The sequence below is a fragment of the Schistocerca gregaria genome, chromosome 1 (genome assembly GCF_023897955.1).
Source record: "Schistocerca gregaria isolate iqSchGreg1 chromosome 1, iqSchGreg1.2, whole genome shotgun sequence".
NCBI lineage: Eukaryota > Metazoa > Arthropoda > Insecta > Orthoptera > Acrididae > Schistocerca > Schistocerca gregaria.
Window position 1 is genome coordinate 218,281,267 of NC_064920.1, and position 26,810 is coordinate 218,308,076.

General features: G+C 38.5%; 1 protein-coding gene across 1 annotated transcript in view; it reads left to right on the forward strand.

Annotated features, from left to right (window-relative positions):
* Positions 1-24,359, forward strand: part of LOC126337419 (retinol dehydrogenase 13-like) — a 65,587-nt gene extending 41,228 nt beyond the window's left edge. Inside the window, exons 4-7 of the mRNA XM_050001467.1 lie at positions 12,123-12,268; positions 12,385-12,553; positions 19,394-19,601; positions 24,163-24,359. Coding sequence (XP_049857424.1) covers positions 12,123-12,268; positions 12,385-12,553; positions 19,394-19,601; positions 24,163-24,262 — 623 coding nt within the window. The 3' untranslated portion in view covers positions 24,263-24,359. The remainder of the gene's footprint in view (positions 1-12,122; positions 12,269-12,384; positions 12,554-19,393; positions 19,602-24,162) is intronic.
* The last annotated feature ends 2,451 nt before the right edge of the window (positions 24,360-26,810 follow it).

A 26,810-nucleotide genomic window follows, 5' to 3' on the forward strand; every position in this document is an offset into this window, starting at 1 on the left:
CACATTATGTGTGTTAAGAGAGAGAATGGATAGCATTTTTAAATTTTTTAAGAGTGGTTGACAGGATTCCATTTGTTTGGCAACACACACATTCCTAATTATTTTCTTTTGTATCACTAGGAGCCCTGCAACACTTGCTGAATTCCCCCAGAAGATTATGGCATAACAAATAACTGTCTCAAATTAGCAGTGATGGACTGTCTTTCTGGCACCTCTGTTTGTGGCACCTAACAAGATACATGTTACAAATGCTAAGCTATTCAGGTTATTTACTAAATAGGCAATGAGCACCTTCCATTTTATATTTTTATCAAGATTTAGGCCTAAGAACTTTACATGGTTTTCTTCTGTGAAATATTCATTATTGCAAGTTAGTTTTATTTTACTTTGTTCTCAGGTTTTAGTTACACACAGTTGTAGTCCACTTTGGTAGAACCAAGATTCATGTTTTTATAAAGTATTTTAACCCTTTCTGGAATTCTTTCAGGCACCTCATTTTTGATTAGAATTTATGTATCAGCAAATAAAACTCAATGACCATCAGTTGCAAGTGAGAGGTTGTTTATGTAGAAAAGGAACAGATAGTGGCCCGATATCAAAACTTGTGGGACTCCTTGGGAAATTGTGTCCTGTTTGAGGGGTAATTGCTTAAATTTGTAGTTACTTTTACTCATTGTTTCCTATCTATTAAGTAAGAGTTGAATTATCGTAAAGTAGAGCCCCTGATTTCTTGTTTCAGTAATTTAAGTAGATATAGGGAGTGAAGCAGAGGGATTTTCAGATCACTGAATATTCCTGTAACCTTTCTACCCTTGTCTAATGATGAGCATATCTTTTGATTAACCTTATTGCCAGCATTTACAGTGCTTTATCCTTGTTGGAATCGAATCTGGTTTTTAAAACTTATGTAATTTATAGTAAGGATGTTTTACATTTGTTTTGCTGCAGTCTTTTCAAACAATTTGAAAAAGACTGGGAGAAGAGAGATAAGGTGGTAATCCTCCACAGCTTCTGTTGATCCATTTTTGAATAACAGATTTATCTCAGTACATTTCAGTTTAATTTGAAAACAACCCTGCTCAAAAGGTTGATTTATAACAATTGATAGTGATAATAAAATGAGATAATACGCAACCTCGTTCCAGTTGTGGATATTTCATCCCACCCAGATGGGGTTTTGTTTTTTAAAGACAATATTTCGTTTTCCACCTCTGTTGGTACATTATACATAGAAGAAACGTTATCTATAGAAAAAAATCTCTAAACTGGTTGAGAAATTTTTAAGGGAGAGACACAAGAGAAAATACAAGGTTACATATAAGTTGATGTAACTTTTACTGTTTGAGAGTCAATAGAACGAAATTCTGCACATGGTGTCATTATTGTATTGGCTATAATCTGGATTATTTATTTTTCAATTCTTTTTATCAAATAAGTTTAACAAGGCAATGCTCGATACTTTTAGAACATATATTACCACATACGGAACATTTTCTAGGAGGTTACTTTACTTATCACTTTCAAAATGTAGTAGGTTATTCTTTTAAGTAGATAAAAAAGTCTGTGTACCAATTTTTTAATATCATTCCTAGAACTCATGCAGCAATTTTTTTAAATTTATATGCATGAAACACTGGAATTTTTATTTCATAAAAATTTAAATAAATTTGATGATAAAAGACTAGGAAAATTTTGTGCCACAGAAAGTTGTGTTATAGTACATACAAAACCTGTACTAAATTTCACTTTTTTATCTTCAGTTGATCAGTGGAAAATGTTCCTTTATACAGGGTAGTCCATTGATAGTAACTGGGCCAAATACCTCACGAAATAAGCATTAAAAAAAAACTACAAATATCTAAACTCGTCTAGCTTGAAGGGGGAAACCAGATGGCGCTATGGTTGACCCTCTAGATGGCGCCGCCACAGGTCAAACGGATATCAACTGCATTTTTTAAAATAGGAACCCCATTTTTTATTACATACTCGTGTAGTACGTAAATAAATGTGACTGTTTTAGTTGGACCACTTTTTTTGCTTTGTGATAGATGGCACTGTAATAGTCACAAACGTATAAGTACGTGGTATCATGTAACATTCCGCCAGTGTGCTTGGTTTTTGCTTTGTGATACATTACCCTTGTTAAAATGGACCGTTTACCAATTGCGGAAAGGTTGATATCATGTTGATGTATAGCTATTGTGATCAAAATGCCTAATGGGCGTGTGCTGTGTATGCTGCTTGGTATCCTGGATGAGATCATCCGAGTGTCCGGACCGTTCGCCGGATAGTTACGTTATTTAAGGAAACAGGAAGTGTTCAGTTACATGTGAAACATCAACCACGACCTGCAACAAATGATGATGCCCAAGTAGCTCTTTTAGCTGCAGTTGCGGCTAATCTGCACACCAGTAGTTGACAAATTGCTCGAGAATCGGGAATCTCAAAAACATCGGTGTTGAGAATGCTACATCAACATTGATTGCACCCGTACCATATTTCTATGCACCAGGAATTGCATGGCGACGACTTTGAACGTCGTGTACAGTTCTGCCACTGGGCACAAGAGATATTACGGGACGATGACAGATTTTTTGCACGCATTCTATTTAGCAACAAAGCGTCATTCACCAACAGCGGTAATGTAAACTGGTATAATATGCTCTATTGGGCAACAGAAAATCCATGATGGCTGCGACAAGTGGAACATCAGTGACCTTGGCAGGTTAATGTATGGTGCGGCATTATGGGAGGAAGGATAATTCGCCCCCATTTTATTGATGGCAATCTAAATGGTGCAGTGTATGCTGATTTCCTACATAATGTTCTACCGATGTTACTACAAGATGTTGCACTGCATGTTAGAAAGGCGATGTACTTCCAACATGATGAATGTCCGGCACATAGCTTGCATGCAGTTGAAGCGGTATTGAATAGCATATTTCATGACAGGTGGCTTGGTCATCAAAGAACCATACCATGGCCTGCACGTTCACTGGATCTGACATCCCCAGATTTCTTTCTGTGTGGAAAGTTGAAGGACATTTGCTATCATGATCCACCAAGAATGACTGACAACATGCGTCAGCACATTGTCAATGCATGTGCGAACATTACAGAAGGCGAACTACTCACTGTTGAGAGGAATGTCGTTACACGTATTGCCAAATGTATTGAGGTTGACGGATATCATTTTGAGCATTTATTGCATTAATGTCATATTTACAGGTAATCATGCTGTAACAGCATGCGTCCTCAGAAATGATAAGTTCACAAAGGTGGATATATCACATTGGAACAACCGAAATAAATGTACCTACGTTCTGGATTTTAATTTTAAAAAACCTAGGTGTTACCAACTGTTCATCTAAAACTGTGAGCCATATGTTTGTGACTATTACAGCACCACATATCACAAAACGAAAAAAGTGGTCCAACTAAAAAAAAAGTGTGGATTTCTTTAATAAATCATAAATAATAGTTTTGTAAATGGCCTCACAGCCATCTATACTGTGTAGATATTTTCACTGATGGAAGGAAATAATAAAATATCACGAAAGAGGACAGAGTTATGTAGAAAAGGGGTATGGCACTGTGCACTAATTGAAACGAGATGGATTTTCATCATTTGTAGCATGAACTAACTTTGAAAATTGGAGACAATGAAGTTTAAATTTTCATTGGTAAAAGTACATGTTACGTAACTATGTAGTGCCAGGAAAAAAGATTCAACATTATTGACAAATTTTAAGTACATCCCCTCTTAAGGGATGATTTACCCTACCTGTGAAAACAGGTATTTGACCGTGTATGGTACGATGCCCATCTTCTGTACTCTCACCGATTAACTCTACCACCCTCTCATTCCCAGTCCTGTTAAGGTGCAGACTATGCCAGGTGTAGCCTCATCTCCAAAGTATACCACCAACTGGCATCAGTGTTATGTTGACCCAGGCCAGCAGTTATCAACATCATTCCCAGCCCTGTACTGACTTGCTGTAGCACACTGGCAAGACCGGACCAGTTGTGCTGCCGGTACAGCTTAACCAAGATAAAAAGTATTATTGAATTTGGGTGCACATGGACACAGATTCCCACTTCTTGAGTAATTCAGCATTTGTCGACAGATGCTTAAAGTCATGAGAGGTGATGGCTGTCACTTTGACTGAATTTTATCTCCAGTAAATCTTCATTCTGACCATATGTTTGATACACATATATTAAAGCAGGTGACTTTTGCACAGTGGCCAAAATGAAACAGACCTGAAAAGTTTATTTTTTCATGATGTGCCAACATAATTTAAGGAGCAAAAAGAGATCATTAGAAATCATGATAGACACAATTTTCTGTGTGAGCGGCAGATGCCTGAGCATGCCTGAGGGGCTGAGTGTGTAGACACGTGCCTGTAACAAGTTGGTAGTCTCTGAGTGGCAAACATTGTTAAGTTTTTAGTTCGAAATGGATACAAATTGATCGTAATGACAAAGCATTATGAGATCATTCTCTAAAATTATTTGAAGCATAGTTCATGTGAAACAGCTTAAGGATTTAAATCTGTTGGCAAAACCTCCGGCAGAATTTTCAGCGCAAAACTTAAGTCATAGAACAAGGACTCTTACACATCAGAAAATCCTCAGCAGTATGTTGTGCAGCTGTTGGATAGTGTTAAGGTTAGTTTTTGGTAAAAGAATTATGTTACATTTTGTAAACCAAGCATTACTCACCAAACTGTTAATGGTCAGTTGTAGATCTGAAATCTGTTTATCTCATTTGTGGATCAAATGGCAGAAGTGAAATGACAGTGTGGATGTTATCAGTAAGATAGGGCAGTGGCATACAAACCTCATACACAACCTTGGCATGTCTGGAGAGGACAATCAGCAAAGGAAGTAAAATCTCCTGGCTTTCTCTCTCCCTTTGCGAAGCAAGTCAAAGTGGCAGGTATACTTAACTAATCATGAGCCTGGAAGAGATACAGCAGAACAATGAAGATTCTATTCCTTCCACCTATCAGGCAGAGTTACTAAGTTTGTCTCATAGTTTGATAAATCACGTACAGTTCCAAATTGACATCAATGGATTTCCATCATCTTCTGTAAAGAACAGTTCTATTCTTTAATCAATGTATTTATTTTGTGAGATACATATAAACATTTTTGGAGACAGCTCTATTTTGACCACTCTATATTTACTTCCATGAATATAAAGAATACAAGGAATGCTGACACATGCTAATGAATAATTTTAATATTATCTCTTGCAAATAAAGTGATAAACATTTCTTGCTGTAATTGTTATCAGAGTCAGTGCTGGTTGCTGTTTAGAAAATCATTCTATTCAGAAAACAGCACAGTATGTGCATAATAATTTAAAACTACCATTATTTTGGTGGTGGTAGATCTTAACTTAGTAAATCCATTTACATAAAGTTGTATTGTATTTCTGGATGTGAAACACTGAGACATGGGTTCATCCACTTCTCTGTAAGGCTGTTCTGTCCTTGGTCACAATAGCACATTTTGTTAGTGATGTGCAACATTTATGTTTTAAGTGCATCTGATGGGTCAATTATAGTGACAAAGGCAAGTGGCATTTTAGTTTAATGTGTGTGATCCAGGTGGTGATGCAAGAAAAGGGGGAGGGTGTTACTTTCTGCCTACACATACCTTCAAATGATCTGCTAAGCTTTAGATCCTCATTTGACAAATGGGTCTCTAATTATTCTCCATTTATGTTTCACTGTTCAGTCATCTTACTGAACAATGTGCCAAAATGGTTCAGACACTGAAGTTAGGCTGAAATCTCTTTTCAGCCAAGTTCATATTTGTTTTCCATTCCTTTTCTAAATCACATTTATTGGATGTCGGAAAGGTTCCTTTAAAAAGAGCCACAGGCAATTACTCCTCACGGCTTGGTAAGTCCAAGCTGTCTCCAGGGAATTTCTACCTGTAATGATATTGTTGTTAACAAGGAATTCTAATATTCCCTATTTCCTCTGATGACCTTTTTTGTGTTCCGTTAGCTTGTCATTTTCTGCCACCAGTGAAACAGTTGTACCTGTATCAAATTCATTATGCAGTGAAAGATTTGATGTGCTCTTTTCTACAGTGTCTTGTCCAGATATTTGTAATTCAGTCCCTTGGTTCCTCTGAACATCAGTGTAAGGATTTTATTAACGTTTATAAAAGCACATTGTAAAATGAAGTTTAAATTTTCATAGCTAAAAGTGCTTATTTCTCCAAAGTGGAACCAAATACCTTCTCTAAACCACTATGATACGCAAACTCTTGCAGTTGTTCCATTGTATCATACTCTTAAGCTTTTGTCAACTGCACAGAATCCCAGATGGTGTTTCACATACCACCACATGAAATCAGCACACAGTTAATCAACAGATGCCAGCTGCAGAACACATTCTGTCAGCTTCATGCCACACTCAGTTGCGCCAATCCAATAAATGTGAAAGCTTTATTAGTTGTGATGGTATATGTTGTAAAGTAATTTATGTTAAGTGATAACTTATATAAACCAAAGGGGGAAAGGAAATGAAAGGGGAAGAACTAATGATATCAGCAACGTTGAGACTCTACGTAGAATCAGTGGTGACGAGTGAAATTGTCAGCAAGCTCCTCGGCTGACCCACACATCCACCTAGCGTCACCTGTCCACAGTCCCTGACCATGTCTTCTATGATGGCTAATTTTAGATTCCTGCTGGAGGTTAAACGTAAATGTGCATCCACACTGAAGGTCGTTGATTCATTGCCCACTGAGGCAAATCAAATATACGAATATGCGATGTCTTTGGACATGTTCAAAAGAACAGACACCTTACGTGATCTGCAGGGTGCCAAGATATACTGCACATTTGCAATAAACTCTATGTCTGGGTGGTACAGAGGTTAACACAACTGCATAGTAAGCAGGAGATCCTGGGTATGAGTCTGAGTCTGACATACATTTTGACTCATCACCACTGATTCCACATAAAGTGCTGATGCAGCTGATATCATTAGTTCCTTTCATTTATCCCTCCCCTCCACCTTCAATTTACATAATATGTGCCACAGGTGTGGGTTACATGTGGTGTCTGTTCTTTCAGACATGTCCAAATGAACAGAAACCAAGCATTCACGTAAGTGACAACTTGATAACTTTGTTCATACTAAATTTTTAAGTAGTTGACATATATGTGTTTTGTTAATCTGGGTAGTGAATTATTGGGCCGGTGGCTTCCGTAACTGATAGGACTGCTCTTGCTCTCTATATCCATAAATGACACCACAGAGAGGGTGAGCAGCAGTCTGCTGCTGTTTACTGATGACCCCGTGATGTACAGGAAGGTGTCATCGTTGAGTGACTCTAGGATGATGTAAGATAACTGAGACAAAATTCTAGTTGGTTGATGAATGACAGCTTGCTGTAGATGTAGAAAAATGTAAGTTAATGCAGATGATTAGGGAAAACAGTCCCATAATGAAACTTCTTGGCAGATTAAAACTGTGTGCCCGACCGAGACTCGAACTCGGGACCTTTGCCTTTCGCGGGCAAGTGCTCTACCATCTGAGCGACCGAAGCACGACTCACGGCCGGTACTCACAGCTTTACTTCTGCCAGCATCTCGCCTCCTACCTTCCAAACTTTACAGAAGCTCTCCTTTCTTTCAGGAGTGCTAGTTCTGCAAGGTTTGCAGGAGAGCTTCTGTAAAGTTTGGAAGGTAGGAGATGAGATGCTGGCAGAAGTAAAGCTGTGAGTACCGGGCGTGAGTCGTGCTTCGGTCGCTCAGATGGTAGAGCACTTGTTCGCAAAAGGCAAAGGTCCCGAGTTCGAGTCTCGGTCGGGCACACAGTTTTAATCTGCCAGGAAGTTTCATATCAGCGCACACTCCGCTGCAGAGTGAAAATCTCATTCTGGAAAGTCCCATAATGTTAGAGTACAGGATTGGTGGTGCACTGCTTAATGTGGTCATAATGATTAAATCTCTAGATGTAACATTGCAAAACAGTATGAAAGTGAATGCACATGATGACAGGAGTAGGATAGGTAAATGGTTGACTTTGGTGTATTTGGGAAAATTTTAGGAAAGAGTGATTCGTAAAGAAGACTGTGTGTGAATCACTAGTGTGACCCATTCTTGAATACTACTCCATTGTTTGCCATCTCAACAAGGTCAGATTGAAAAAAGACACTGAAGCAATTCAAACGCAGTCTACTAGATTTGTTACCAATTGAGTTGATCAACATGTGTGTATAATGGAAGTGCTTTGCAAAGTCAAATAGGAATTCCTGGAGGAAAGATGACATTTTTCCTGAAACACTATTGAGGAAATGTAGGGAACCGGCATTTCAAGTTGACTGTCAGTCAATTCTACTACTGCCAACATCCATTTTGTATAAGGACCACAAAGATAAAGTAAGAGAAATTAGGGCTCATACAGAGGCTTAGAGATAGTTGTTTTTCCCTCACTCTATTTGCAAGTGGAACAGGGAGAAAATGAATAGTAGTGTCACCACTGTACAGTGGCTTGTGAAGTATCTATATGGATTTAGAGGTAAATGAGGAATCAGGATGAATGAAGCCTGCCAGAGGAAGATGCGGTCAACAGTCTGCAGGAGATGTGGATAGTGAACGCCTAGTGTACAAACAGCTCATTTGAGGAAACTTTGTGGCCTGCCTCTTCGGAGCAAAAGACTCAAACAAATTTCTATTCTGGTCTCTCTCCATTAAACTAATGTACCGTCTGAAAGTAGGCTGTCCCAGCTTGTGATCTCCCTGTTGAACTGCACAGCACTCCCTGCTCCATAGAGCATTGTCACTGGTTGTGAACAGACAAATGGGCCGGCGACACATAGCACGACAGGTGGCACTGTGAGCCTTTTGATCTGCCTGACACTCTACATGATCAACACTAAAATACTCTTTAGCTGCTATGACATGTGTCATACTACTTTAAGGAAATAGATTGTTAGGGAAATAAATAAAAAACAACTATTTTAAGAGAAATTTAATTCTTTATTGAGCTTCTGAAATTTTTAATTTTCTGTTCAAAACAAGCATAAATATCTGGCAGCAATGTGTTTGCAGCCTTATTGCAGAGAATGTTCTTTATCATTGCATCCTGAAGAAGAATTCGTTCCTTGATTTTTATTCTTTTCATTGCTGAGAAAATGTAGATCTAAACATGCATATCATCTATGCAGCTTGGAGCATGTTCTTTGCTGATGATTGATATCACCTTGACAGATACAGCGTGTTGTAATATCTGTCTTCCAGAAAATTTGAATTTTCTGAGGCTTCAACTTCTAACTGTAGTGATGATGGCAGGTCATCAAGTGGAAATGAGAAAAGTGTGCTGAACAATTTCATTTCCACTTCCAAAGTGGTAAGCTCTTGGTATCTTGCTTCAAAAGACGTGATGACTTTTTTTATCTTTGCTTGGTAAATGCTGAAACTGGTACTTCCAGATAGGTTTAAAGAAACCAGAGGATTGAAGAATGTTTGAATTCCATTACTCATTTGCTTCTCATGCAAACATAACGTTTTTGGTCGTGCATGTCAAGTTATTAGCAGCTCTTCGGCCTCAATAACAAATTTAAATTGTTGAGATACAAAGTAATATATCATCTGGGAACCCTAGGTCTGATATCCATATTAATCTTTCAAGCAGTGCATTTCTTCCCCATTTATGTCAAAAAAGAGAGCTATTTTCTCGTGAATGGGAAAGAAAACATCAAGGACTTTTCCCCGACTAAGCCAACAAGCTGTGTGTGGAAGGTATGTCGCCACACTTCGCTTCCATATCTTTCAGGAATCGTATGAAATGGCAGTGGTTTACTCCATGCCACCACACAAAATTCACATATTTGACCAGGAGTTGCATTACAGCATCTAGTACCACTGTTTTAGCACACAGTGCATCTTGGGAATGAAAAATGAACAGTAAAAACATCAATCTGAAATTCACTTTTGGTTTTATTTTTTAAATGAGAAGTAAAATCTTTGTGACGTCCAATCATTTGTGCTACACTACCTGTGGTTACAGAATGGAACTTATCCCACAGCAAATGCATCTTGTCCACTGATTCACAAACAAATTCAAAAATATCAGATCCTGTGGCATTATAATCAAGCAGTACCTAATTCGAGACTTCATGAGTTACTTGCATCTCCACATTGACACACATGCACAAATATTGAAAGCTGAGCTTCAGATATATCTGTGCTTTTGTCAAGTGTTTGCAAAGGTACAACAAAGATAATGAGATATTGTCCTCCCTTCAACTGTCTGCAGCTGCCTTGGAAACAGACATTCTGTAATTTCTGCCATACATGAAATTATGAGAGGTCCCACTGAAAGCATCTTGCCACTCATCGCTATGAAGTGAGTGACTTTGTAGCTTCCTTGAACTGCTACTTCACTTGCATTTTCTTCACTGTCAATCACCTGAAAAGTATAAACACACTACAATAAATGAACTATGCTGCATATTTTTTTCTGTATTAAGAATTCTTTTGTTAACTTATGTCTCTTGTTATGTTGTTCTTAAGCCTGCTAATGTGGAAAAAAAACCTTATCACCATTGTTTCAAATAGTTATTTATACAAATCTTTTGCTGTGGATGAGGCATGGGTCTGCCACTCCCAGGCAAAAATTAAATGTCAAAAAAAGCAGTGGGTGGCAGTCACTGGCCCAGCACAATATTTTGAAGTGGATTTCATCTAGAAGAAGCCTTTTTGAGACACTTTAAAAATAAGTGACAAATAGAGTGGGAGTTTTCTAAGAAGGAACTGTATTAAAAAAGGAGAGCAATTTCGATAAGTGCCTCAGTCTTTTGCTACCAGGCTGTAAAGCGTGTTATTTGCTCTCATATTGTGCTCTACCTAAATTTTAATACAATAATCTGATCTTCAAACTTTTTGATGGTTTCATTTTAATGTGTTCAGCTTTTGATGCAGTATAAAACCATTAAATACTGAACAACTACTGTTTTTTTTTTTTTTTTTTTTTTTTTTTTTTTTTTTTTTTTTGTCCCCCACCCCTTCCCCCACTCTACGAGATAATTTTACTTGTGTCAGATTTTCAAGAGAAAAATAAGTAAGCTTTTTTTTAGTTTGCATTTTTTTAATGAATTCACACTTTTTCCCTCTTTCATATACTCATTTACTTAAGAGTTCCTTGTTGAGGTTGGGTGGCAGATAACTGTGTTTCCTCCACATAGCCAAGTAGAATTCAGAGGAAAAATGAATTGTCAGCATTGTTTATGAACCATCAATCCGCATCTTATGTAGTCTACTTAATGGAAAGATTGCGTCGTAGGGTGGGAGGATCAGAATTTAAAATAACATAATTTTTTGGCCAGAAAATTATGTTTCAGATCACCAGTCAGCTCCGTGTTTATTTGAAAATTGTTAGTTTTCTGAAGTCTTGTGAGAAAAACTTAAGATTCTCAGACTGTCTCATTACTGTAGTGATATGCCTGTAAGAAAGCAGATGGTAACATGATGCACAGCAGCAAGGACCAATTTACCATGTGATGCTCCAGCAATAGCATCATTCAGCTATGGATAGCTGTGGTGTGAACATTAGGGTACAAATAGAAAATTTAGTGCAGGGTACAAATAGAAAATTTAGTGCTGATTTTTGTGTTAGTTCAGGTATGGTGAAGATCATAGCCACTATAGCATTTATTATAGCCATAATAAAGTAGACTTATTAAGTATTACATTAACAAGCAACAGCAATAGTTTTTTGACCATGTAAAGTTTTCGTGGAAGAGTCAGAAACATAAACAGTAACAGTGGCTTAAATTGGCACTTAACCCAGTGTTGCCAGCTAGCAGGATAGGCAACAGCTGTAGCATGAGGCAATATTGCAAAGTATTCTGTCTCTGCCTGCACAGAATACATAATGCAGCTGCCTTCTTAATTGCACACCATGGTAGGTGTGGTTTATTGAGATACAATGGAACTGTCATCATTCATCCGCTTCAAGTTTCATAATTCATTACCAAACCAGTTACCACTGATAAAAGTTTGCTTTCTGTTGTAGCAAATACAGTCTATTTACATATAATAATATTTAGATAGATATTGAATTGTTTGTTTTGTTTCATATATTCAGAGCACAAAAGACTTGATATACTAATCAACAATGCTGGAGTAATGAGGTGTCCTCTTTCAAGAACTAAAGATGGAATTGAAACACAGCTTGGAGTGAATCACATGGGTCATTTTTTATTGACTAACTTGTTGCTAGATACAATAAAGGCAAGTTCACCTGTAAATTACACTCACTAATCTGTGACATTATCATGATTCTACTTTTCATAATAGTGTGATAATATTGTGTGTAAATTATTGCAGCAACGGAAATTTGTTGGCAGGCTTCTGCACCAAGCAGGATAATTAATATATCAAGTATAGCACACAAACGAGGAAAAATAAACATAGAAGATCTAAACAGTGAGAAACAGTATGATCCTGGAGAAGCTTACAATCAGAGCAAGTTGGCAAATGTGCTTTTTACAAAGGAACTCGCAAAGAGACTGGAAGGTAAGTCTGTATTTCTGAACTGCAGTTTGACATTAACAATCGTGGAAATTGATTCCAAATATTTAGGAAGTGTCTCTAAAACCCTACTGCTAAGACACAAGCAGCAAGCTGTTGTGAGGTTAATGATCTCTGCTACTGAGTGGAGAAATTTAAGAGCCCCATAATAGCCTAGGCACGTACTATTTACAGGAAGTGGCTGCTTTGGTAGTGCAGTATGTATGTGAGCGTAATTTTTTTTAAGAACAGAGAACTACTCCTGAGGTGCAGTGATCTGTTGTATGCTGTTTTCATAGAGATCATCTACATTAAGTACAGTGGGAAACCGTTAACAATGTAAAATAAAAATAAAGATAAAATGTTAATGTGGTATTAATTAACTGCAAGAGCATCTGAGAATTAGTCTTACATGTAATATCAGCAATGCCCACATGGTACTATACACAGAAAGATGGCTGAACACCGAAGTGAATAGCAATGAAATCTTAGAATATATGTCACAAGGCTAGCTAGACAACAATAGGACTGGCATATTCACTGCAAAGAATTGGATCATACCTAGTGTATTTATTAGGCATACCAAATAAAAAATAATTAGGCAATATTGCAGTGCTGGTGTTATTCTGATGATGATGATGATGATGCACTGCGGTGATCACAGTCATTACTAAACACATCAGATGAATTCGCAATTGCGAATAATGACTACCATAAGCTATAGAATGGAGTGACGACAATGAAAATTTGTGCCAGACTGGGCCTTGAACCTGGATTTCCCACTTATCGTGAGTGGTTGCCTTACCATTTGGCTATCCGTACACAACTCAAGGCCACACCCAAACTTCCATATGACATCAACCATATGTCTACGATCTGTACTCGCACATCCACTACGTGTATTCTCATACAGATCAGACGCTGTGCTTCAAAGTCGCATACCCGGTATCGGCAGATAACTACAATATTGCAGTTCTGGTGTTATTCTGATGATGATGATGCACTGCGATGACCACAGCCATTACTAAACACATCAGATGAATTCACAATTGCACATAATGACTACCATCAGCTGTAGAATGAAATGACAACAATGTGGTGAAGGTATACATAGTGGTATGTCAAACATTACATGCTTTTATAGATCTCCTGCTGTAGGAGATATAATGGAGTGTGTTTCAGGGAAAACTTAGAGAATATATATATATATATATATATATATATATATATATATATATATATAGGGGAAACATTCCACGTGGGAAAAATATATCTAAAAACAAAGATGATGTGACAAGGGGAAACATTCCACATGGGAAAAATATATCTAAAAACAAAGATGATGTGACTTGCCAAACAAAAGCGCTGGCAGGTCGATAGACACACAAACAAACACAAACATACACACAAAATTCGAGCTTTCGCAACCAGCGGTTGCTTCGTCAGGAAAGAGGGAAGGAGAGGGAAAGATGAAAGGATGTGGGTTTTAAGGGAGAGGGTAAGGAGTCATTCCAATCCCGGGAGTGGAAAGACTTACCTTAGGGGGAAAAAGGGATGGTATACACACACACACACACACACACACACACACACACACACGCACGCAGACACAAGCAGACATTTGTAAAGGCAAAGAGTTTGGGCAGAGATGTCAGTCGAGGTGGAAGTACAGAGGCAAAGAAGTTGTTGAAAGACAGGTGAGGTATGAGCGGCGGCAACTTGAAATTAGCAGAGGTTGAGGCCTGGCGGATATCGAGAAGAGAGGATATACTGAAGGGCAAGTTTCCATCTCCGGAGTTCTGACAGGTTGGTGTTAGTGGGAAGTATCCAGGTAACTCGGACGGTGTAACACTGTGCCAAGATGTGCTGCCCGTGCACCAAGGCATGTTTAGCCACAGGGTTATCCTCATTACCAACAAACACTGTCTGCCTGTGTCCATTCATGCGAATGGACAGTTTGTTGCTGGTCATTCCCACATAGAAAGCTTCACAGTATAGGCAGGTCAGTTGGTAAATCACGTGGGTGCTTTCACACGTGGCTCTGCCTTTGATCGTGTACACCTTCCGAGTTACAAGACTGGAGTAGGTGGTGGTGGGAGGGTGCATGGGACAGGTTTTACACCGGGGGCAGTTACAAGGGTAGGAGCCAGAGGGTAGGGAAAGGTGGTTTGGGAATTTCATAGGGATGAACTAAGAGGTTACGAAGGTTAGGTGGACAGTGGAAAGACACTCTTGGTGGAATGGGGAGGATTTCATGAAGGATGGATCTCATTTCAGGGCAGGATTTGAGGTAGTCCTATCCCTGCTGGAGAGCCACATTCAGAGTCTGATCCAGTCCCGGAAAGTATCCTGTGACAAGTGGGGCACTTTTGTGGTTCTTCTGTGGGAGGTTCTGGGTTTGAAGGGATGAGAAAGTGGCTCTGGTTATTTGCTTCTGTACCAGGTTGGGAGGGTAGTTGCGGGATGCGAAAGCTGTTTTCAGGTTGTTGGTGTAATGGTTCAAGGATTCCCGACTGGAGCAGATTCGTTTGCCACTAAGACCTAGGCTGTAGGGAAGGGACCGTTTGATGTGGAATGGGTGGCAGCTGTCATAATGGATACTGTTGCTTGTTGGTGGGTTTGATGTGGACGGACATGTGAAGCTGGCCGTTGGACAGATGGAGGTAGACATCAAGGAAAGTGGCATGGGTTTTCGAGTAGGACCAGGTGAATCTGATGGAACCAAAGGAGTTGAGGTTGGAGAGAAAATTCTGGAGTTCTTCTTCACTGTGAGTCCAGATCATGAAGATGTCATCAATAAATCTGTACCAAACTTTGGGTTGGCAGGCCTGGGTAACCAAGAAGGCTTCCTCTAAGTGACCCATGAATAAGTTGGCGTATGAGGGGGCCATCCTGGTACCCATGGCTGTTCCCTTTAATTGTTGGTATGTCTGGCCTTCAAAAGTGAAGAAGTTGTGGGTCAGGATGAAGCTGGCTAAGGTAATGAGGAAAGAGGTTTTAGGTAGGGTGGCGGGTGATCAGCGTGAAAGCAAGTGCTGCATCGCAGCAAGGCCCTGGACATGCGGGATATTTGTGTATAAGGAAGTGGCATCAATGGTAACAAGGATGGTTTCCGAGGTAACAGATTGGGTAAGTCCGCCTAAGGTAAGTCTTTCCTCTCCTGGGATTGGAATGACTCCTTATCCTCTCCCTTAAAACCCACATCCTTTCATCTTTCCCTCTCCTTCCCTCTTTCCTGACGAAGCAACCGCCGGTTGCGAAAGCTCGAATTTTGTGTGTATGTTTGTGTTTGTTTGTGTGTCTATCGACCTGCCAGTGCTTTTGTTTGGTAAGTCACATCATCTTTGTGTGTATATATATATATATATATATATATATATATATATATATATATATATATATATATATATATATAATCTCCAGGACTGCTGTATTTTTGTGGGGAGGGGAGTGGAGTGGGATTTCAACTTACAACCTGTAAGTTGGAAGGCTTATTGGATTAGAGTATGTGAAAGGCACATGAAGTCATGCGGAATTGTTCCAGATGTCTAACTCAAAAACATTGTATTCTCCATAAATAAAGTGTTTTTGTTATTATTTGTGCTGTTATTTGGATAAAAGCACATAATTTAAACTAGTTTCGTAAATGTGAAGTTCACTGAGTTCCTTGAGAGAGAGAGAGAGAGAGAGAGAGAAAGAGAGAGAGAGAGAGAGAGAGAGATAATAAAATAAAATAAAACTTATTTTCTCTCTTCAGCAGACTGTTTTCTTTCCAAAAGCCAATTTTTTTTTCTTTTATGTTACTGGCTGAATCTTGCAAATAATTTGAATGATGACAGTTATTTTCTTTTCAAACATTTTATAAAACAAAACTGAATTATAAAACAAGGTCTTATAGTTCAGAGTGTTGATCTGCACAGATAATATACAAGTGTGAAGAGTGGCAATATATAAAAGTTTCTCCAATTTGAATTTATATCTTATTGACTACAGACATATCAAAACACTGGTAGGCATTTCCCTGCACCAATCCTGAATAAGTGTAGCGAGCAGCATGAATCTAAGTGGTTACATTTATCTTTTATGATCTGGTGGTAAGAGGCATAAGTCCAGTTCTTAATATTTTGACTTAAGATCACATGTAATACCATGATGATAATGAAGTCCCATACTCCTTTACAGAGCATAGGGGAATGATGCGGGAGACCCGCATCGCCGTACTGGGTGAGGTCCTAGTGGGGATCATTTAACATTGCCTTCCTCCAAATGTAATACCAATATACTGTTTCATTTGCAGGAAAGGGTCAGCAGCCTTGCTGTAGCCCATATCCAATTTAGGCAATGTTAAAAGGGTGTGCTCTCTAAATCGGCCATGTGGTGGAGGAAAACTATTATCTTCCTTCCACAAATGAAGTAGTGTGTGGGTATTATGGATGTTATCTTAAGTTGAAACTGCAGAAATTGAACTTATTTACCTTCCAGGTACCAATTTTTAATGTTGTGTTCATGATTTTGTAGTGGTAGTTCTGAAAGAACTGTGTAGCTCAGGTGCGTAACGAGCTTTCTGTGTGTTGGAGTTCGACAAAAACAAGTGTGCTACTGCTGTTCAACGGATGTTCAGAACCAAATACGGTAAAAAGCCACCAAGTGTGCTACCGCTGTTCAACGGATGTTCAGAACCAAATACGGTAAAAAGCCACCAACAAAAAAGACCGTTTACCACTGGCACAACAAATTCATTACAAAGGGTTGCTTGTGCCTGGCAAAGAGAAGCGGACGTCCCAGTGTGAGTGAAGTGAATGTGGAGTGCATACGAGAGACATTCATAAGGAGTCCAAAGAAATCAGTGTGTCGTGCATCCTGTGAACTCGAAATGGCTCCAATGACGGTGTGGAAAGTCTTGCAACAGAAGCTGCCATCGTAAACTTCATGAGTACTTGAACACGGAGCTGTAGCATCGGTGGATCGACCACACTACAGAAGGGGACAGCTGTTTCATGAAATGACCTCCCCAATCATCAGATCTCACTCTGTGTGACTTTTTTCTGTAGGGACACATTAAAGATCTGGTCTATGTCCTGCCCCTACCACGTGATGTGGCAGAGCTCCAGGAGAGAATATGGGAAGTGACTGCCACAGTCGACGATGCCACTCTGGGATGGGTATGGCAAGAATTCAATTACCGTATTGACGTTTACCAGGTCACTCATGGTTCGCATATCGAATGTCTGAAAAAAAAGCTTTGAGAGTTTCTCGTAAAAATGCAATATGTATGTCATCTGTACAATGTTTAGTTCTTGTGCAGTAAATAATTGAAAGTGTTCCTAGACTGTATGTACACCCTGTATATACAAAGAGTTTGACAAGAGTGGAACTACCTCAACAAAGGAATATGTTTGATATATTACACTGAAGTGCCAAAGAAAATGATAAAGGATGTGTATTCAAGTACAGAGATATGTTAACAGGCAGAGTATGGTGCTGCAGTCTGCAATGCCTATATAGGACAATAAGTGTCTGGCACAGTTGTTAGATCAGCTACTGCTGCAACAGTGCCAGGTTATCAAGATATAAGTGAGTTTCAACTTGGTGTTGTAGGTGGCACACAAGCGATGGGACATAGCATCTCCAAGGTAGCGATGAAATGGGGGTTTTCCCATACGACCATTTCACAAGTGTACTGTGAATATCAGAAATCCAGTAAAACATCAAATCTCTGACATTGCTGTGGCCGGAAAAAGATCCCGCAAGAATGGGACCAATGATGACTGAAGAGAATCGTTCAACGTGACCAGAAGTGCAACCTTTCCACAAATTGCTGCAGATTTCAATGCTGTCCATCAACAAGTGTCAGCATGTGAACCATTCAAAGAAACCTCATCAATATGGGCTTTCAGTGCCGAAGGTCCACTCATGTACTGTGATGACTGCACAACATAAAGCTGTATGCCTTGCTTGGGCGCTTCTGCACTGACATTGGACTGTTTATGACTGGAAACATGTTGCCTGGGTGGACGAGTATCAATCAGATGGACATGTACAGGTATGGAGACAACCTCATGATTCCATGGACCCTGCCTGTCAGCAGGTTACTACTGTTCAGGCTGGTGGAGGCTCTGTAATGGTGTGTACAGTTGGAGTGATATGGGTCTTCTGATATGTCTAGATATGGCTGTGACAGGTGACACATACATTAGCATCCTGTCTGATCACCTGCATCCATTCATATCCACTGTGCATTTCAACGGACTTGAGCAATTCCAGCAGGACAGTTCGACACCCCACACATCCAGAATTGCTGCAGTGTCTCCAGGAACACTCTTCTGAGCTGAAACACTTGTGCTGGACACCAAACTCTCCAGATATGAGCATTTTTGAGTATATCTGGGATGCCTTACAATGTGCTGTTCAGAAGAGATCTCCACCCTCTCATACTCTTACAGATTTATGGACAGTCCTGCAGGATTCATGGTGTCAGTTCCATCCAGCACTACTTCAGACATTAGTCGAGTCCATGCCACATCGTGTTGCAGCACTTCTATGTGCTCGCAGGGGACCTACACAATATTATTAGGCAGGTGCATCAGTTTTTTTGGCTCTTCAGTGTAAACCTTCCGATAACACAGTTAAATATAGAAATGAAATTATATAGTCTATGGTACCCACAACTCATTTGTAATCGACGGATATAAAGCGCACAGTTGGAAACAGTTTCGAAATCATATAAATACTCAATTACAATCTGTAGACTTCTTTAACATCTATGAACATAGATAAAGTAAGTGTGTTAGGGAGATATGCACTTCTTGTAAGAGAACACTTATATTTGTCTAATTGATTTTACAGGCACAGGTGTGACAGTAAATGCTGTGCACCCTGGAATTGTTGATACAGAAATAACTCGGCATATGAGCTTCTATAATAGCTCCATCTCAGCTGTGTTTTTGAAACCATTTGTGAAATTGTTTATTAAAAGTCCAAGGAAAGGGGCACAAACGACAATTTATGTTGCATTGGATGAGTCTCTACAGAATGTTTCAGGAAAATATTTTAGGTAAGTAACAGGCAGAATACTGGTTAATGAGAATAAGTTCTTTTCCATATTGTTGTGGTTACTCTTTCATGAAATCTTTATCCATTTTTATTGCTAATAAACACAAATATAATTCTTTGATGTGAAAGAAATTCCATACCTCAAGAGTCCAGAATTTGTTGCTACAACAAGCAGGCGAATTTGTTTCCCATCAAGGCAGGGCAAAAAGTCCCTAATTATTAAATGTGAAAAAGAAGAGTGGCTTAATACACAACACTAATGAGATGATACTATGATAATAAAGTGGTATTGAAGTTTATGAGTGCTCTGTTTTAAGTGAAGAGATCAAGTGACGAACTATCTGGAGTTGTTTCATCTTTTCCCCTCCCTGGCATTTTTCTTCTTCTTCTTTGCAGATGGATCACTTAGGACCACACATACTGAACATATGTTGGCTTTCCTTTTCGCCCAGTATTCCTTCATAAGCAATGAATGGGCTAGCTTTCGTTGAGTAGACCACGTATGTCGGTTAGTTTTTCTCTCTTCTTCCTCAAAACCCCATGTGTTTGTGATTTTTCTGATTTCATTTCTTTCATGTAGATTTGGAGTCACTAATTCTCTCAGGTCTTTTTCTGTCTGTTTGTACCAGTTCAGACTTGCAGTTTTGTTAATTAAAAATGTATGGATTTTTTGTGTTAACCTGTTTGAGTCCATTCTTTCTAAATGCCCCATGAATTGGATTCTTCTCATGCACATTGTGTCTGTTATTTTGGGGGTATTTGAATATATTTCTGCATTGGGTTTTGGATAATTCACACCATCTTTAGTTCTTGCTCCGAGATTTTCCTCATTATTTTACGTTCTTCCACTTCTAATTCCCCTTTTAGTGTTCTGTGTTGGAGGTTTAGTGTCTCAGATGCGTAGAGAGCTTTGGATTTAATTACTGTTGTGTAGTGTCGTATTTTGCAGTTCCACGAGACTCTTTTTGTTGTAAACATTTTTTGTTAACTGAAACATTGTCTCCATTTTCTGGACTCTTGATCTGACAGATTTCTTTTCATTACAATTTTCCGCAATCCATTCACCTAAATATTTAAATTCTTTTACTCGAAAGATGTAGTTATTACCAATTTTGAGATCAGAAGGTACATCTTTGATGTCAGTCATAAATTTTGTTTTTGTTTTTTTTTTTTTCAAATGAAATTTGTAATCCTATTTTTGCTGCCTGCTCTTGTAATAATTCTAGCTGTTTCTGTGCATCGGTAATGTCTTGGGTGATCAGTGCCATGTCATGAGCAAATGCTAAGCAGTCTATTTCTATGCCCTTACACTTTGGTCCCAGTCTGTGTGTTGGTGCACCTGCTTTTCTCCATTCTCGAACAACGTTTTCAAGAGCACAATTGAAGAGCACTGGGGACAGTCCATCCCCTTGTCATACTCCTGTGTCTATTTCAAATTCTGTGCTTAATTCTTCAATACATTTTGCTTTGGATTTGGTCTCCTTGAGTGTTTCTTTTATGATGTTTGTCGTCTTTTGATCTAGTTCAAATTCTGCTAACACTTCAAAAAGGGATTCTCAGTCTATACTGTCATATGCTTTTTTAAAGTCGACATACATGCTGACATAACTTTTGTTGGAAGTACTATGCAAATATTTCATCGAGTTTTTCAAGTTAAGGATTTGTTCTATGCGTGATAGACCTTTTCTGAATCCTCCTTGGTATTCGCCTAGTTTTGAATCCAGCTGAGGTTCTGCTCAGTTTAGTAGGGCTTTAGAGAGAATTTTGTATGTTATTGACAATAAAGAGATTCCATGATAGTTGTTGGGGTCTGTTTTACTTCCTTTTTTGTACAGAGGATGTATGATTGCTGTCTTCAGTCTGTGGAGATTTTTTCAGTTTTCCAGGTTTCATGTATAATGTCTTTGAGTTTTGCAGTAAGATTTTCTCCTGCATTTTTCCATAACCCTGCGATGATTTGGTCTTCTCCTAATGCTTTGTTATTTTTCAGTGACCGAATTCTCTCTTTAATCTCCTGTAAACTTGGAGGCTTTGAGTCTGGATTTCATTGTGTATGATGGAACTCAAATTTTTCTGCAGGCTTTCCACAATTCAGTAATTTATAAAAGTATTTTGCAAGAATTTCTCAGCCTTCTGTGTTGGTATGGGCAATTTCCCCATGTTCATTTTTGAATTGGAGTGATGGAGGAGAGTCTTTTGTTAATTTTTGTTTGATACTCTGTAGAAAAGCATTTTTCATATATTAGAGAAAAGTATTTGCAGAAAAATATGTACAAAATTGTGTTTACACAAAAAAGAAAGTGGCCTAAAAGGATGATAAAAAAGAAAACATTTTAATGGCAAGAAGATTAGTGACACTGTACTTTCTGGTATTTGTGGTAGTAATAGACTCCAGTTTGTATATCAAGCTTATTTTGCTGCATGACTGTTCCATGTTCATAGCAAACCTGCTGAGAAGTTTATGGCATATTTCTTACAGATGGTTTTAGTCACAAAATATTCACAATGACTGTCGACTCACACAGGAAATTTATTCCCTTTGTTGATAACATGAAACAGTTTGATGAATTCATACCTCTCCAGTCATTGAGGCAGTTTGAAGTGGCTTGTATCCATATCACTGCAAAGCATTGAATTTTTAGTGCTCAGGATTGTTCCTTGGTGAAATAACAAGAAATATTTGTGGCCTACAGATCTTGGTAACCCATATTTTAAATATGTTCTCATACTCAAGGAGGATGACTGTAAATATAAATGGTGCCCTTCTTTATTCCAGCTGATGACAAGTAGTCTGGTCACAAAGAGATGTACAAGGGCTACATGATGCCGTATCGGAATTATTCGCTAAATTTTAGCCCACTCATATTTCGTATCTGAAGTCTAATACAGAACTACGTATGTCACCAATTTGACATTACTTTTCTGCCTTGTAGTGTTGTATCAGTTAGTGTATTAATTGTACATCTTGTGATGAGTGATGAAGCAGTTTCTGACCCTATGGGTAGTACCAGATATTTTTTCCATGCCTTGGAGTGAAGCTAGAAATATAATTAACAGTATTGCTCAATGTTGTGAGCAGGAGAAGTAAAATAAAGAGTTGCTCTCCACACTCTCCCTGAATTGATGAGATGAACTGTGATGTACACAGCAGTGAGCTTCAGTTGTGTGCGAGTAATTCAGAGTTTTTGCAAAGATAATACTGGAAATAGGTAAATTTTGGTTCAAAATTTTCAATTTGCTGGAATTGGAAATGGCCCTTCCCCTTGTCTAAATTACTTTAAAATGCTCATTTTGTTTGTGTATATAAAAGCACCATAATTTTTGGTGGGTACCCCTGGTACAACGAGAGATCCACAGGGGTGGGATCAACGTTTTGAAACCATGTTGTGTGGGTTAGATTCCCATCCTACAGCCATTTACCTTGGTGGGCACTGATTTGCGAGTAATAAAAAATTATTTTCCTGTGATGCACTATATGACTAAACATACAATAACTAGGTTGTTAAAGGTAAACTTTCACGGCCATAAATGTCACAGTTAATAAACTTTCCTGGGTTATTATTCCGTGCTCAAATGGTTTACACCTTAAAACTCAACATTTTGTCCCTATCTGCGGAGGATATTTTCAGTGGGAACCTTAGCTTCTTTGAATGTCTGATTATTAGACATGCAGTACATACAGCTTGTATAGTGGCTAGTAGATGGTACCGTCAGTATCTGTTGGAGCATAAACTGGTAATTTAATGCAAGTGTAGTGCCAGCACTGTGAGACATAAGTGCATCTTCCCCCCCCCCCCCTCCCCCCCCCTTTAAAGCATATGTACTAGGAGTCAGTGGACGGAACTTGCTTCCTCAACTCCCTTCATCCTGCTCAGAAGTCGCTCACCTCCTTGTGAGCAGACTATAGCGTCGTGGTCAACTGATCTCTCTATATTATAGGGACATTATTTTAATATGTACAGAGAGAGTGAGTAATCTGTTTTCTGCTCCTAAAGGTCAACTATGCATATAATAAATTGTAACATCACTCTAGTGCTGACATAGTTTTTACTTTTTTTACTGTGTGTTTTCAGTCCACTCTTGTTTTTAATATCCCCCCATCCTTGCCCCAACCCTATTTCTTTAAATGATTACAAATCTTACAGAATTTTTGCAGGTGTTAAAGACTTCAACATAATATGGCTTAGACCATGCTAACATCTTTATCAATAGTCTGTTCTTATGCAAGGACAACCATATCTTGCTTTACTGGCTTTTTCTGCATACTCTATGGGCTTCTATTTTAGAATGATACTGCTTTTATATCATGTAAATAATTAAATGCCTTAGAATTTGTTCAAATATTTTACGCACTGCTGAAGTTTCATAAGGATATTTTACTGTCATTAATTTGCTGCTGTAGTGTTCATTCCATGTTGTTATATGTGTAAGGCCTCACAATAAATTGGAATTATTTGCTGACCTTGTTTTGCATACATCAAGTTGCTTACAAAATGTGTTGAATAGCAACAATCATTTAAAATTCAGATATGAGTTGTAACTGACACAGAGATTTGTTTCAGTAACTGTAAGGAAGAAGACGTTGGACCTCAAGGGAAAGAGGATGTAACAGCCAAATGGCTGTGGCTAGTTAGTGAGAAGTGGACAAAACTAAACATTTGACACATCAGTGATATATGTTTAGTATCAGATTTTAAATTGTGTATTCATGAAAGCTTTTATTATATGTAAATAAATGCAATATAATATTTTGTGCTTATTTCTTCATTATTTGAAATACTCTCTGAAATTCAAGAAAGTCGTAAATGGCAAATTTGATCCATGTAAGACAGATGGTTATTGCTGGAGAAAATAATGGCAGCACGTTTAGAAAAAAACATGATGATATCACTATAATCTTCACAGAGAGTATATTGTGTCATGTCTTCAGTAAAACGTATTAAGTTTTGGCATTCCAGGAGTCACAGCTTCTCTACACCTGGCAGGAAATACTTACAAAAGGCCTAGTTTTTAGACCGTTGGATTTTTCTTAAGGATAAATGGAAAAGATGAAATAGGAGGAAGCAGCGAAAGGGGGAGGGGGAGTGTGTTCTAACCATGCAAGGAACATTATTCCACAAGGTTGTCTCTAGTGAAATGTTTCTGTTTGTTTCTGTCAGCTGTAATGTGAATTAAGACACAGGAAGGTAAATATAGCCCCATCCAACTTTCTTTATGTTAATTTGAAATGTACATACTTGATTTTCTGTTCATTAATGGAAGATAATCATAATATTTATACTATAAATAATTTGATAGTGCAGTGCAATACATTTCAAATATAAAATGTTTCAGGATTTTGAATATTACCACATTGCTCTTTATAATAGACTAGGATAATTAGTATGTAAAATTACATTGTATTTAGCTCTTTTAAGATTATTTTAGTCAAACATACTGTTTTGATATCCCCATGAACCATGGACCTTGCTGTTGGTGGGAAGGCTTGCGTGCCTCAGCGATACAGATGGCCGTACCGTAGGTGCAAACCACAACGGAGAGGTATTTCTTGAGAAGCCAGACAAACGTGTGGTTCCTGAAAAGGGGCAGCAGCCTTTTCAGTAGTTTCAGGGGCAACAGTCTGGATGATTGACTGATCTGGCCTTGCAACACTAACCAAAACGGCCTTGCTGTACTGATACTGCAAACGACTGAAAGCAAGGGGAAACTATGGCCATAATTTTTCCCGAGGGCATGCAGCTTTACTGTATGGTTAAATGATGACGGCATCCTCTTGGGTAAAATATTTCGGAGGTAAAATAGTCCCCCATTTGGATCTCCAGGCGGGGACTACTCAAGAGGACATCATTATCAGGAGAAAGAAAACTGGCGTTCTATGGATCGGAGCGTGGAATGTCAGATCCCTTAATCAGGCAGGTAGGTTAGAAAATTTAAAAACGAAAAGGATATGTTGAAGTTGGATATAGTGGGAATTAGTGAAGTTCGGTGGCAGAAGGAACAAGACTTTTGGTCAGGTGAATACAGGGTTATAAATACAAAATCAAATAGGGGTAATGCAGGAGTAGGTTTAATAACGAATAAAAAAAATAGGAGTGCGGGTAAGCTACTACCAACAGCATAGTGAACGCATTATTGTGGCCAAGAAAGACATGAAGTCCATGCTTACTACAGTAGTACAAGTTTATATGCCATCTAGCTCTGCAGATGATGAAGAAATTGATGAAATACATGATGAGATAAAAGAAATTATTCAGGTAGTGAAGGGAGATGAAAAGTTAATAGTCATGGGTGACCGGAATTTGAGAGTAGGAAAAGGGAGAGAAGGAAACATAGTGGGTGAATATGGATTGGGGGAGAGAAATGAAAGAGGAAGCCGTCTGGTAGGATTTGCACAGAGCATAACTTAATCATAGCTAACACTTGGTTCAAGAATCATAAAAGAAGGTTGTATACATGGAAGAATCCTGGAGATACTAGAAGATATCAGATGGATTATATAATGGTAAGACAGAGGTTTAGGAACCAGGTTTTAAATTGTAAGACATTTCCGGGGGCAGATGTCGACTGTGACCACAATCTATTGCTTATGAACTGTAGATTAAAACTGAAGAAACAGCAAAAAGGTGGGAATTTAAGGAGATGAGACCTGGATAAACTGACTAAACCAGAGGTTGTACAGAGTTTCAGGGAGAGCATAAGGGAACAATTGACAGGAATGGGGGAAAGAAATACAGTAGAAGAAGAATGGGTAGCTTTGAGGGATGAAGCAGTGAAGGCAGCAGAGGATCAAGTAGGTAAAAAGACGAGGGCTAGTAGAAATCCTTGGGTAACAGAAGAAATATTGAATTTAATTGATGAAAGGAGAAAATATAAAAATGCAGTAAATGAAGCAGGCAAAAGGGAATACAAACGTCTCAAAAATGAGATCGGCAGGAAGTTCAAAATTGCTAAGCAGGGATGGCTAGAGGACAAATGTAAGGATGTAGAGGCTTATCTCACTAGGGGTAAGATAGATACTGCCTACAGGAAAATTAAAGAGACCTTTGGAGAAAAAAGAGCCACATCTATGAATATCAAGAGCTCAGATGGAAACCCAGTTCTAAGCAAAGAAGAGAAAGGTGGAAGGAGTATATAGAGGGTCTACACAAGGACGATGTACTTGAGGACAATATTATGGAAATGGAAGAGGATGTAGCTGAAGATGAAATGG